Source organism: Argentina silus, assembly GCF_951799395.1.
Source record: "Argentina silus genome assembly, chromosome: Y".
In the NCBI taxonomy this organism is placed as follows: Eukaryota; Metazoa; Chordata; class Actinopteri; order Argentiniformes; family Argentinidae; genus Argentina; species Argentina silus.
Window position 1 is genome coordinate 6,208,926 of NC_139654.1, and position 13,655 is coordinate 6,222,580.

General features: G+C 41.7%; 2 protein-coding genes across 10 annotated transcripts in view; one reads left to right on the forward strand and one right to left on the reverse strand.

Annotated features, from left to right (window-relative positions):
* Positions 1 to 13,655, forward strand: part of LOC310823633 (uncharacterized protein) — a gene marked incomplete at its 3' end in the record, with an annotated part of 277,614 nt that overhangs the window by 136,464 nt on the left and 127,495 nt on the right. The window lies entirely within an intron of this gene.
* LOC310823880 (uncharacterized protein) overlaps positions 1 to 13,655 on the reverse strand; it is a 417,085-nt gene that overhangs the window by 5,478 nt on the left and 397,952 nt on the right. For 6 of the 9 annotated variants that reach the window (XM_083696773.1, XM_083696771.1, XM_083696772.1 and 3 more), the window contains 3 exons: positions 4,704 to 4,877; positions 3,008 to 3,181; positions 2,366 to 2,539 (listed from right to left, as the gene is read on the reverse strand). The exons of 1 other annotated variant lie outside the window; for it this stretch is intronic. In XM_083696773.1, the coding sequence (XP_083552899.1) occupies positions 2,366 to 2,539; positions 3,008 to 3,181; positions 4,704 to 4,877 (522 nt within the window). Of the gene's footprint in view, positions 1 to 2,365; positions 2,540 to 3,007; positions 3,182 to 4,703; positions 4,878 to 5,369; positions 5,544 to 6,318; positions 8,135 to 10,446; positions 10,679 to 10,860; positions 10,952 to 11,345; positions 11,460 to 11,701; positions 11,816 to 12,279; positions 12,498 to 12,682; positions 12,830 to 13,655 lie in introns of all 9 variants that reach the window. 2 more of the 9 variants (XM_083696769.1, XM_083696775.1) reach the window with 2 other exon arrangements.

The following is a 13,655-nucleotide window of genomic DNA, read 5'->3' on the forward strand; positions in this document are numbered from 1 at the left end:
CATATTATCTAAGAAAGGTAAGACAGTATCCTTCATCGATTTTTTTTAAATTATGAAGACCGCTCATCATGGTAAAATAAATGCACGCACGGGATGATGGTCTGGGAGCTGACAAATGAAAAACGTGGAATACAAATAAAGTGGTAGGACTAGTGTTGTCACAGTGAAGAGTTTAGGAAATGATTGGAAGATCAAGTAAATGTTCTGTCTCCATCATTGATATTTGCAGTGCAAGTACAGTCATGAGAAAAAATTAGGACACCCTATGAAAACCTTTGTCTTCTTCAACATATTCAAACATATGGACATTTGATATTCATTTGAACAATATTGAAAAATTGAGGTAATATAACTAAACAAATACAACTGAAACAAATTATTTAAAAAATGATTGGTAAAATGTAATTAATAGAAATGCAATCTTCTTGTGAGGAAAAAGTTAGGACACCCCCACATTTAGTTCCACTTAAAATGGCTAAAATTATAATAAAGAGCACCACATCAGGTGCAAATGATTAGAACATCGTTACAGAGGATTTTGGAGGAGCCTGTCCTATTTAAGCCTCAGATATTTAGTTTGGTTTGCTCTTGATTGTTGAAGTGAGTTGCATCACCATGGCGAGATCAAAAGAGCTCTCTGAGGCCTTCAGAAGAAAAATTGTAGATGCATATGAGTCTGGGAAGGGATATAAAAAGATCTCCAAACTATTCGAAATTGGCCATTCCACTGTCCGGAAAATAATTTACAAGTGGAGAACATTTAAAACCACCACCAACATGGCCAGGTCAGGCCGCCCAAGCAAGTTCAGCATAAGAGCTGACCGAAAGATGCTTAAAGAAGTCTCCAATAATCCCAGAATGTCATCACGAGACCTACAGGTATCTCTTGCCACAATTGATGTCAAAGTACATGCATCCACCATAAGAAAGAGACTGAACAAGTTTGCATTACATGGGAGGTGTGCAAGGAGGAAACCCCTGCTGTCAAAAAAAAACATCAGGGCAAGACTAAAGTTTGCCAGAGAACACCTAGAGAAAGACCAGAACTTCTGGAACAATGTGCTTTGGACAGATGAATCCAAAGTTGAACTATTTGGGCACAGTAAGAGTAAACATGTTTGGCGCAAAACCAAGACAGCATTTGAGAACAAGAACCTCATACCAACTGTGAAGCATGGGGGTGGAAATGTCATGGTTTGGGGCTGCTTTTCTGCAGCAGGGCCTGGTCAGCTCACCATCATAGAATCCACTATGAATTTTGTATTGTATCAGAGGGTGCTTGAGGAAAATGTGAGACCATCTGTTCGACAGTTGAAGCTGAAGCAGATGTGGACCATGCAACATGACAATGACCCAAAACATTCCAGTAAATCTACCAAGGAATGGCTCAAGAAAAATAAATTGAGAGTTCTGGAATGGTCAAGTCAAAGCCCGGATCTTAATCTTATTGAGATGCTGTGGATTGATTTGAAACTGGCTGTGCATGCAAGACACCCCTCGAACATCACACAGCTGAAAGAATTCTGCAAGGAGGAGTGGGAAAAACTTTCTCCCAATTGATGTCAGAGACCTGTAGACAGTTATAAGAAACGTCTAATTGAGGTTATTTCAGCCAAGGGGGGCAATACTAGCTATTAGGGCATAGGGTGTCCTAACTTTTTCCTCAGTAGGAATTGGCATTATTGTTAATTTTTCGTTAAATAAATGATTACAAAGTTACATTTTCATAGTTTTTTGTTCAATTACATCCCCTTTATCTATAGACATTGTTAGAAAGAAGATAACATATTGATATGTCCATATTTTTAAGAGAATAACTTAATATTTTGGGGGGTGTCCTAACTTTTTCTCATGACTGTATCATTGACAATGTAATACACTTAGGACTGATGTGTCTGACAACAAATAAATACATGAAGCCAAACGATCACTGTGGCACAAGAATTTATGAGTGAGAGTTATAGTTCCTCTCAACAGTGGAGCAATTAACCATGGATACATTTGTAGTCACTAGATTTCTACGTCTGGTATCATGTATTTGATAGCTATTGGGTTAGTGCAGTATTATGCAGTCTCATAAGCTGATCTAAGGCCAGGTGGATCAGGATTTGAGGAGGACAAACATATTCAGATATTGAAGACAGAGCAGCCCCCCTCCCACCACATACACACACACACACACACACACACACACACACACACACACACACACACACATTACATAGTAATTGATTGGAAGATAATATCCTTTGTCTGTCTCAATTATTAAGCCTTTCTGTGCAAGTATCATTGATTCCATAGAATGATAATGTAACAGACACTTAGGAATGATGTGTCAGGCAACAAGAATAGTCTCAGACCTCACCTCAGTGTCTGTAGTTGACAGTGTGGACTCCCCAGTCCAGCAGAAAGCAGCTTCACCTCCCTGTCACGTAGATAATTATTACTGAGGTCCAGCTCTCTCAGGTGGCAGAAGTCTGAGCTGAGAGCTGAGGCCAACGCTTCACAGCATCTCTCTGTTAGGTGACATCCATTCAGCCTGAATGAGGAATACAAAAAAATGCATTAAGCCAACCCATCACTGTGGTGCAAAAATTCATGAGTGACAGTTATAGCTGCTCTCAACAGGGGAGCAAGCAACCATGGATACATTTGTAGTGACTGGATTTCTACGTCTGGTATAATGTATTTGATAGCTATTGGGTTAGTGCAGTATTGTGTAGTCCCATGAGCTGATCTAAGGCCAGGTGGATCAGGATTTGATGAGAGTAAAGTTATTCAGAGAGTGAAGACAGAGCAGCCCCCCTGCCACCACACAGACACACACACACACACACACACACACACACACACACACACACACACAGTAATTGATTGGAAGATAATGTAGATTGTCTGTCTCAATTATTGAGCCTTTCTGTGCAAGTATCATTGATTCCATAGAATGATAATGTAACAGACACTTAGGAATGATGTGTCTGACAACAAGAATAGTCTGAGACCTCACCTCAGTGTCTGTAGTTGACAGTGTGGACTCCCCAGTCCAGCAGAGAGCAGCTTCACCCCCCCGTCACCTAGATCATTTTGACTGAGGTCCAGCTCTCTCAGGTGGCAGGAGTCTGAGCTGAGAGCTGAGGCCAACGCTTCACAGCATCTCTTTGTGAGGTGACATCCATTCAGCCTGAATGAGGAATACAAATAAATACATGCAGCCAAACAATCACTGTGGTGCGTTATGATAAGAATTCATGATTCAAGCCAATCACAGGCAGGTTTGTAGTCATTGTATTTCTAAGTGTGGTATATGTGCTAGCTATTGGGTTCGTGCTGTGTTCTGTAGCCCCATTAGCTGATGTAAGACCAGATTGTTCAGGAATTGAGGAGAGTAACGGTATTCAGAGAGTGCCCCCCCCCCTTCACACACACACACACATACACTCTTTGAAATTCTGCCTTTAACGATAAATAGAGCTGAATATGATGTAATTATAAGCTGCACAATAAATGATTGTTGCATTGTGTGCCTTATTCCCATGCTCCCTCCTTGAGAGTGTGAGGGGAGACAGATTTCTCATCTGTCATTTATGATTTTGTTATAATCAATATAGCAAAACAACAATCTATTTTAATCAGTATGACCATGTCATGATGATTATAGTTTTTCAGTCATACACTGTTCATTGATTCCTTTATGATCAGTATTGTACTCGTTTATGATTTTATGTAGTAACGGTACGAATCAAGACAGCCAGTCAGGTTGACAGCGGTTATATCTGTCCCCTCGGTTATATCTGTTGGTGGGGATGTGCTGAGTCAGCTGCAAGGCCAACCTGACCTAAAGGTCGGCATCTTGTTATTGAACTGTGCATGTGTTGCTGTCCCTATGAAATGGTTTCTCAAAAACACCCCATCTGAGATAGGTAAGACGGTATCCTTCATCGCTTTTTTTTTAAATTATGAAGACCGCTCAGATTGTGGACCTTATATTGATTTATTCATCTTTTTGGAGGGGAAAGTAGTCCTAGGTTAACGGTGCATGCACAGGATGACGGTCTGGGAGTTGACAAAAGAAAAAGGTGGAATACAAATAAAGTGGTAGGACTAGTGTTGTCACAGTGAAGAGTTTAGGAATTGATTGGAAGATCATGTAAATGTTCTGTCTCCATCATTGAGATTTGCAGAGCAAGTGTCATTGATAATGTAACACACTTAGGAATGATGTGTCTGACAACAAGAATAGTCTCAGACCTCACCTCAGTGTCATTATGATAATAATTCATGAGTGAGAGTTATAGTTGCTCTCATCACGGGAGCAATTAACCATGGATACATTTGTAGTCACTGGATTTCTCCGTCTGGTATAATGTATTTGCTAGCTATTGGGTTAGTGCAGTATTGTGTGAGCTGATCTAAGGCCAGGTGGGTCAGGAAAGGTTATTGAGAGAGTGCCCACCCCACCACACCACACACACAGACACAGACACAGACACAGACACAGACACAGACACAGTCACACACACACACACACACACACACACACACACACACACACACACAGAACCATGATATCGGAATTGATTGGAAGATAATGGACATTGTCTGTCTCAATCATTGAGCCTTGCAGAGCAACAAGAGTATCATTGATAATGTAACAGACACTTAGTAATGATGTGTCTGACAACAATAATAGTCTCAGACCTCACCTCAGTGTCTGTAGTTGACAGTGTGGACTCCCCAGTCCAGCAGAGAGCAGCTTCACCCCCCCATCACCTAGATCATTATTACTGAGGTCCAGCTCTCTCAGGTGGCAGGAGTCTGAGCTGAGAGCTGAGGCCAACGCTTCACAGCATCTCTCTGTGAGGTCACATCCATTCAGCCTGAATGAGGAATACAAATAAATACATGCAGCCAAAGCATCACTGCGATGCATTATGATAAGAATTCATGATTAAGAGTTATAGTTGCTCTCAACAGGGGAGCAAGCAACCATGGGTGCATTTGTAGTGACAGGATTTCTACGTCTGGTATAATGTATTTGCATGCTATTGGGTTAGTGCAGTATTGTGTAGTCCCATGAGCTGATCTAAGGCCAGGTGGGTCAGGATTTGAGGATACTAAAGTTATTCAGAGAGTGAAGACAGTACAGCCCCCCCTGCCACCACACACACACACACACACACACACCACACACCACACACCACACACACATACACACACACACACACATACACACATACACACACTATAGTAATTGATTGGAAGATAATGTACATTGTCTGTCTCAATTATTGAGCCTTTCTGTGCAAGTATCATCGATTCCATAGAATGATAATGTAACAGACACTTAGGAATGATGTCTCAGACCTCACCTCAGTGTCTGTACTTGACAGTGTGGACCTCCCAGTCCAGCAGAGAGCAGCTTCACCCCCCCGTCACCTAGATCATTATTACTGAGGTCCAGTTCTCTCAGGTGGCAGGAGTCTGAGCTGAGAGCTGAGGCCAACGCTTCACAGCATCTCTCTGTGAGGTGACAACCATTCAGCCTGAATGAGAAATAAATACAAGTCATTTTAATTCAGAGAAAAGTGTACATATGTGATGTGTTCCATCATTTCCAGTTGTATGTCCCTGCACCTAATTACCATATAATTACATTTTCGTCCAAATCCTTTACATGAGCTGTTTTGGGATTTTAACATATTTCACTAGAACAACATGTTTTCTATTCATTTCACTTCTTTTTAAAGGTGAAATCATCATGTATCCATACTTTTCATGCCTTAAATGATGGATTGAGCTTCCAGTTGGAGATGAGTAGTGAGCTCCTTCCAACTGCACCAACTGTAAACTCACTGGCTAGAGAACTGACTCATTCCACTTTCACTAAAATAAAGCTGACAAACCCATTAGCTGAACTGTGAACACATCCAGCCATGTTATTATATATGCTACCTATGTTATTTGCTTAATGTCAGACCAAAAGTCTTCATTTGAGCCGCGGTGTGAGTTAGTCGTTAAAAACAGATTCAACGTCAGGAGTGGATTTCTCCAAACCAGTGTTCAGTACTCCGACTGGAACTGGCTCTTTCTACCTCATTATTGGGAGTCGAGACACAAAGCGACTGAACATGATGGAGCAAGTCGCATATTTGTTTGTCAATAAAACATGAAAGATAAGCATGCAATCCATTAATGAATTACTTTTGACCAAGTGCTCAATAACTCAGTTTCTTCCATTTAATCCGAAAATCATAATATGTGATCACATACTCAATTCAAAGATCAAGTTTCAATGCAGTGTTTTGTCCATCTACTTACAATGCTGTCTTAGAGGCTGTGACCACTGGAAGGAGCCTCAGAAGACCCTCTTCTGATCTGGAGTACTTCTTCAGGTCAAACACATCCAGCTCCTCTTCTGAATTCAGCAACACAAAGACCAGAGCTGACCACTGTGCAGGTGAGAGTTTGGCTTCTGAGAGATGTCCTGAGCTCAGGTAGCTTTGGATCTCCTCCACTAGAGAATGGTCATTCAGCTCATTCAGACAGTGGAACAGATTGATGCACCTCTCTGGAGAGGGATTCTCCCTGATTTTCTCCTTGACATACTTGACTGTTTCCTCATTGGTCTGTGAGCTGCTTCCTGTCTGTGTCAGAAGGCCTCGTAGGAGATTCTGATTGGACTCCAGTGAGAGGCCCAGGAGGAAGCGCAGGAACAGGTCCAGGTGACCATTCTCACTCTGTAAGGCCTGGTCCACTGCACTCTTGTGTAGGTTGATGATGGGGTTGATCAGTGGTGTGTCAATCTTTTGTTCGCGGCTGTGTGATGACTGTAGCTTCCTGGATGAGGATTTCTGTTTGACCAGTGGATTCTCATTGCTGTGGTTGCATGTGAGGAACACATATAAAGCAGCTAGAAACTCCTGGATGCTCAGATGCACAAAGCTGAACACGTTGTGCAGCCCACACTCCTCTCTGAAGATCTGAGTGCACACTCCTGAGTACACTGTGGCTTTTGTGACATCAATGCCACACTCCCTCAGGTCTTCCTCATAGAAGATCAGATTTCCATTTTCCAGCTGATTGAAGGCCAGTTTTCCCAGTGACAGAATTTGTTCTTTATCCCACTGTGGATCTCTGTCATGGTCTCCAAGGTACTTCACATTCTTCTGTATGGTCTGAAATACCAGGAAGTGTGTGTACATCTGTGTCAGAGTCTTGGGCATCTCTCCTCTCTCTGCTTCACCCAACAGTCTCTCTAAGGTAGTGGCTGAGAGCCAACAGAACACTGGTATGTGACACATGATGTGGAGGCTCCTTGATGACTTTATGTGTGTGTTGATTCTGCTGGCCAGGTTCTCATCACTGATTCTCTTCCTGAAGTACTCCTCCTTTTGTGGGTTGTTGAACCCTCGTACCTCTGTCACCTGGTCAACACACTCAGGAGGGATCTGATTGGCTGCTGCAGGTCGGGAGGTTATCCAGAGGAGAGCAGAGGGAAGCAGATTCCCCGTGATGAGATTTGTCAGCAGCACGTCCACTGAGGTTGACTCTGTGGCATCACGACATGTCTCGTTGTTCTTGAAGTCTAGAGGAAGTCGACACTCATCTAGACCATCAAAGATGAACAGAACTTTATACTTGTCAAAGTTGGAGATTCCTGATTCTTTTATTTCAATGAAGAAATGACCAAGAAGTTGATTCAAACTGAATTTCTTCTCTTTAATTAAATTCAGCTCCCGAAAAGGAAGTGGAAATATGAACTGGACATCCTGATTGACTTTTCCTTCAGCCCAGTCCGTAATGAACTTCTGAGTTGAGACTGTTTTTCCAATGCCAGCGACTCCCTTTGTCAGCACATTTCTCATTGGTTTGTCTTGTCCAGGTAAAGGCTTGAAGATGTCGTTGCATTTGATTGGTGTCTCCTGTGTTGCTGGTCTCCTGGATGCTGTCTCAATCTGTCTGACCTCATGTTCGTTATTGACCTCTCCACTTCCACCCTCTGTGATGTAGACCTCTGTGTAGACCTTATCGAGAAGTATTGGGTTGCCTTGCTTAGCTATTCCCTCAAACACACACTGAAACTTTGTCTTCAGGGTGGACTTGAGTTCATGTTGGCACACCACCGCAAGCTCATCTGAATGACAAAACAATCAACAAAATATTCCCGGCACACTTCACATTAAGTTGACCCAATACCTGCAATAACTGTAAATATATATATATATATATATATATATATATATATATATATATATATATGCCATTTAGCTGACGCGTTTATCCAAAGCGACTTCCATTTCAGTGAGTGCATACATTCAGTATACAGTGGGGGAAATAATTATTTGATCCCCTGCTGATTTTGTTAGTTTGCCCGATTACAAAGAAATGACCGGTCTATAATTTTTATGGTACTTTTATTTTAACAAATAGAGACAGAATATCAACAAAGAAGTCCAGAAAAAACACATTATATAAAGTTATAAATTCATTTGCATTTGATCGAAGGAAATAAGTATTTGATCCCCTACAAACCAGCAAGAATTCTGGCTCATACAGACCGGTTATATGCCCATGAAGCACACAGATTAGTCCTGTCACTTTAAGAAAGTACTCCTAATCTCTGCTTCTTATGGGTATAAAAGACACCTGTCAATAGAATCAATCTCATCCATTCCAACCTCTCCACCACCATGGGCAAGACCAAAGAACATTCAAAGGACATCAGGGTAAGAGTTGTAGACCTGCACAAGGCTGGAATGGGCTACAAGACCATCAGCAAGAAGCTTGGTGAGAAGGAGACAACTGTTGGTGCAATTATTAGAAATAAGAAAGAAATACAAAATAACCATCAATCGCCCTCGGCCTGGAGCTCTATGCAAGATCTTGCCTCGTGGGGTAAGGATGATCATGAGAAGGGTGAGGGATCAGCCCAGAACTACACGGGAGGAGCTTGGTAATGATCTCAAGGCAGCTGGGACCACAGTCACCAAGAAAACCATTGGTAACACACTACACCGTAACAGATTGAAATTCTGCAGTGCCCGCAAGGTCCCCCTGCTCAAGAAGGCACATGTACAGGCCCATTTGATGTTTGCCAATTAACACCTAAATGATTCAGAGAAGGCTTGGGAGAAGGTGATGTGGTCAGATGAGACCAAAATTGAACTCTTTGGCAGAAATTTGACTCTTCGTGTTTGGAGGGAGAGAAATGCTGAATGCTACAATCCCAAGAACACCATCCCCACCGTCAAACACGGAGGTGGAAACATTATGCTTTGGGGTTGTTTCTCTGCTAAGGGTACAGGATGACTTCACTGCATTGAAGGGCCAATGGACAGGGCCATGTACCGTAAGATCTTGGACGAGAACCTCCTTCCCTCAGCCAGAGCACTGAGGATGGGTCGTGGATGGGTCTTCCAGCATGACAATGACCCAAAACATACGGCCAAGGCAACAAAGGAGTGGCTCAAGAAGAAGCACACTGAGGTCATGGAGTGGCCTAACTAGTCTCCAGACCTTAATCCTATCGAAAATTTGTGGAGGGAGCTGAAGCTTCAAGTTGCCAAGTAAAAGCCTTGAAACCTTCAGGATTTGGAGAGGACCTGTAAAGAGGAGTGGACCAAAATCACTCCTGAGATGTGTGCAAACCTGGTGACCAACTACAAGAAACGTCTGATTTCTGTGCTTGCCAACAAGGGTTTCTCCAACAAGTACTAAGTCATCTTTTGCTTGGGGATCAAATACTTATTTCGTTCGATTAAATGCTAATTCAATTATAACTTTATATAATATGTTTTTCTGGACTTTTTTTGTTGATATTCTGTGTCTATTTGTTAAAATAAAAGTAAAACAATTTACAAAATATTCCTGGCACACTTTACAAGTGTTTTACAAGTTATAAGTTGACCCAATACCTGCAGTAACTGTATATATATATATATATATATATGCCATTTAGCCGACGTATTTATACAAAGCGACTTGCAATGCAGTGAGTGCATACATTTCAGTATATATGGTCCCAGCAGAATCAAACCCACAACCTGAGCATTGTTAAAGCCATGCTCTACCGACTGAGCCACAGAGGACCACATGTTGTATTAATTAACAAGTTGTTATAAAGTAATTAATTATAAATTATTTATATAGTAATAATTACATAGTATGTAGTGTAGTTGATTGATATATTACTACACATGTAGGAAAGAACAGTCCTTATTCCATCTGTGTTATAGGAAACTGTCCAAACCATTACTATGCAATTATACAGAAACAACCAATCTTATTACTGGAGTAATTACAGAGACACTAAGTTATAGAGGCAACATAATATAAAGAGTGACCAAATGGGGATATACATCATAATTACAGTTAGTGGTGTTTGTATTTCCAATAATATTTCAGGCCCAGTAACACTTCTCTGTGAAAACACATGAGGTCTCTTACGTTTCTCCAGTGTGTCAGCGAGCTCCTTCTGGTTCATGTTCCTCAGGACGTGCAGTGTGATCTTCAGAGCCCCTTCTCTGGCACTGCTCTCCTGCTTCTCTTCTTCTTCATCATCCACCACTTGCTCTTTCTCCCCCTGACTCTCAAAGCACTCTGGGTAGTCTTGAGAAATAAGCCTCTTGAACCTCTTCAGCTCATTTCTCAGTAAAGTGATGACATTGTCTTCAAGCGACTGAAACATTTAGAAAAATAAAGTGGAGTGAGATAGACAATTATGGGTAAACCTTTACACACAGTAGAGAGACTAAATACAAAAAACACTTGACTTTGGCATGCAATTGAAACAAAACAAAAAAAAAAATTATATGGGGATGACTTTGCCACCTTCAATGTCATACTTTTTATTTAGCTCACCCTGAATATGGAGGCCAGTTCACTTTGACTCTGGACAGACTGACCACTGGGAATCTCTGAATCTGGTCTCTCCACCTGGTCACTGGGGATTCTGGGTAAAAACAAGAAATAAGCAGATGTCTTTATCCAGAGAAGTGTGAATGAGGCCCAGTTTCTCAAATAGAATAACTTCAGAGTGTATACCGCTAAACATATCTGACCATATCTGTATGGTCAGTAGCTTTTAGGTTTTTAGTGTCCATCTCCCAACAGGATCCACTCTCTTCCTCTGTGGACATGCCTTCTAGTGAGTGTTGTAACACTGTCTGTTGCTACAGAATGCATTGAACAACAGTATATCTACATTCCTGTGTCGAACACAAAGACAACAACATTCTCACATTCATTAACAGGAGACAGTGAACAGCACACTCTGAGGACCTCATGAAACAAAGAGGTGGCGTAGTCTAGCAGTTAGTTCATCACATCCCCCATGATACACCTACCCTTGTTTAGCAGTGACGGTTCCTTGTCTGAAGTGTATTGGTTGTCCCATAGAGTGGTCACTCTTCATGGACACACAGTTGGGTACAGCTGAGGCTGGTCTCTCCTGCTGGACCCTGTCAAACACAAAGACACCAACATTCTCACATTCATTAACAGGAGACAATGAACAGCACATGTTCATGAGTGGGTATCTGTGTTGTCAGACACCAATATTCTCACATGTTTAACAGAAGATAATGGATGTCATGTGTTCATATGAGTGTGTGTTTGTGTGTTGTTAGAATATTGACAACGTGAAACAAACAGGTGGCGTAGTCTAGCTGTTAGTTCATCACATCCCCCATGATACACCTACCATTGTTTAGCAGTGCTGGTTCCTTGTCTGAAGTGTATTGGACGGCCCATAGAGTGGTCACTCTTCATGGACACACAGCTAGGTACAGGTGAGGCTGGTCTCTCCTGCTGGACCCTGCATTACAAGGTGGAGTTGTGTTTTTAAATGTGCCATATGACCTGAGCTTCTAGAGCCAGTTCCACAGGAGGGTGGCATTGTGAAGGACAGAGTATTAATGAACCTGTGTTTGTTTCATTCAGGGGATCCCCATCACCATGGAGGGTTGGGGTGCACTGAGAGGAGGAGAGTTGGGACAGTGTAGTCAGTCCAAATTAATATAACTGTATTGTCAGTAGCTTTTAGGTTTTTAGTGGCCATCTCCCTCCAGGATCCACTCTCCTCCTCCGTGGACATGCCTTCTACTGAGTGTTGCAACACTGTCTGTTGTTACAGTATGCATTGAACTACAGTATATCTACATTCCTGTGTCTAACATTAATCTGGTTATGAATGAAGTATCTATCATCATCATCATCATCATCATCAACATCAGTATCATCATATTCATAGTAAATGCCCTCCAGAGACTCTTCTCTTACCTCATGTCTTCAACTTCCCCAGAGAGACTAATTTTCGAGGCAGTGGTCCCCTCCTCTCTCTCCCCAGAGAGACTCATTTTCGAGGCAGTGGTCCCCTCCTCTCTCTCCCCAGAAAGACTCATTTTAGAGGCAGTGGTCCCCTTCTCTCTCTCCCCAGAGGGACTCATTTTAGAGGCAGTGGTCCCCATCTCTCTCTCCTCTCCTCAAAGAACCTCCTGCTATAAACCCAATGAACACATGCAGCACGTTAAAGGAGACCAAATACCACACACACACACACACACACTCACGCATGATTTTCATGATGCAGCAAATAAACTTAAAAGAATGACCAATGGGAAATCTGAATTGAATTGAATGAAATTGAATGATTATTTGATTGATGATGTGATGTGGGACTCACTCAACAAGGTCTATGCAGGGTTCAAGAGTCACGGTTGTCTGCTGGTCCAGGACAAGTTCTAAGCAGGGTTCAACAGTCACGGTTGTCTGCTGGTCCAGGACAAGGTCAATGTCTGGTCAGACAACTGGAATGTTGAGTAAAAGAATTCTGAAGGGGGAAGTAAATCTTCAGCAACAGTTCATTGTAACTGACTCAGTCAACGCCTCCCATTTGCTGTACAATGTGTAGTAGAGAGCTGCGTGTGTCAAGGAGGGCCACATCTCTCTCTCCTCTTCCCCCTGTGCCGAGCCGAGATTCTCCTTTCTACTCTGAGGAGGTGGGTACACCATATAGACTATAGGTATATTCTCTGATTCTCTGTCAGATATGGATATAATATATTTATATATATATATATATATATATATATATATATATATATATATATATATATATATATATATATATATATTGTATAATATTACAACAACAAAAAATATTGTTTTGGTGATCTATCCCTTTAATGCAGAAAGAATGTCCAGTAGGTGTCAATCAAAGATATTTTCCATTTTCAACTCACAAATGAAGCCAGCTCAGCCTGAATATGGAGGCCAGGTCAGTTTGACTCTGGACCGTAACTGTTAATATCATATGATACATCATAGTCATAGTACCCTCTCTTCGTGGTTAATAATCAACAACAACATGTACATTAATCAACTTTTACTGCTCAGTATCATAGCTCACACCACACTACACTACACTACACTACAAACCACAACACACACAACACTACATAACACAACACAACACAACACACAACAACACACACACCACACCACACCACAACACAACAAACCACAACATCACAAATACACTTTTCCAGCAGAGCACACTCTTCCTGGTTAATGATGAACAAGAACCATAAACAGTTATATGATTTTTACTGCTCAGGATCATAACTCACACAACACAACACTACACAACACTACAC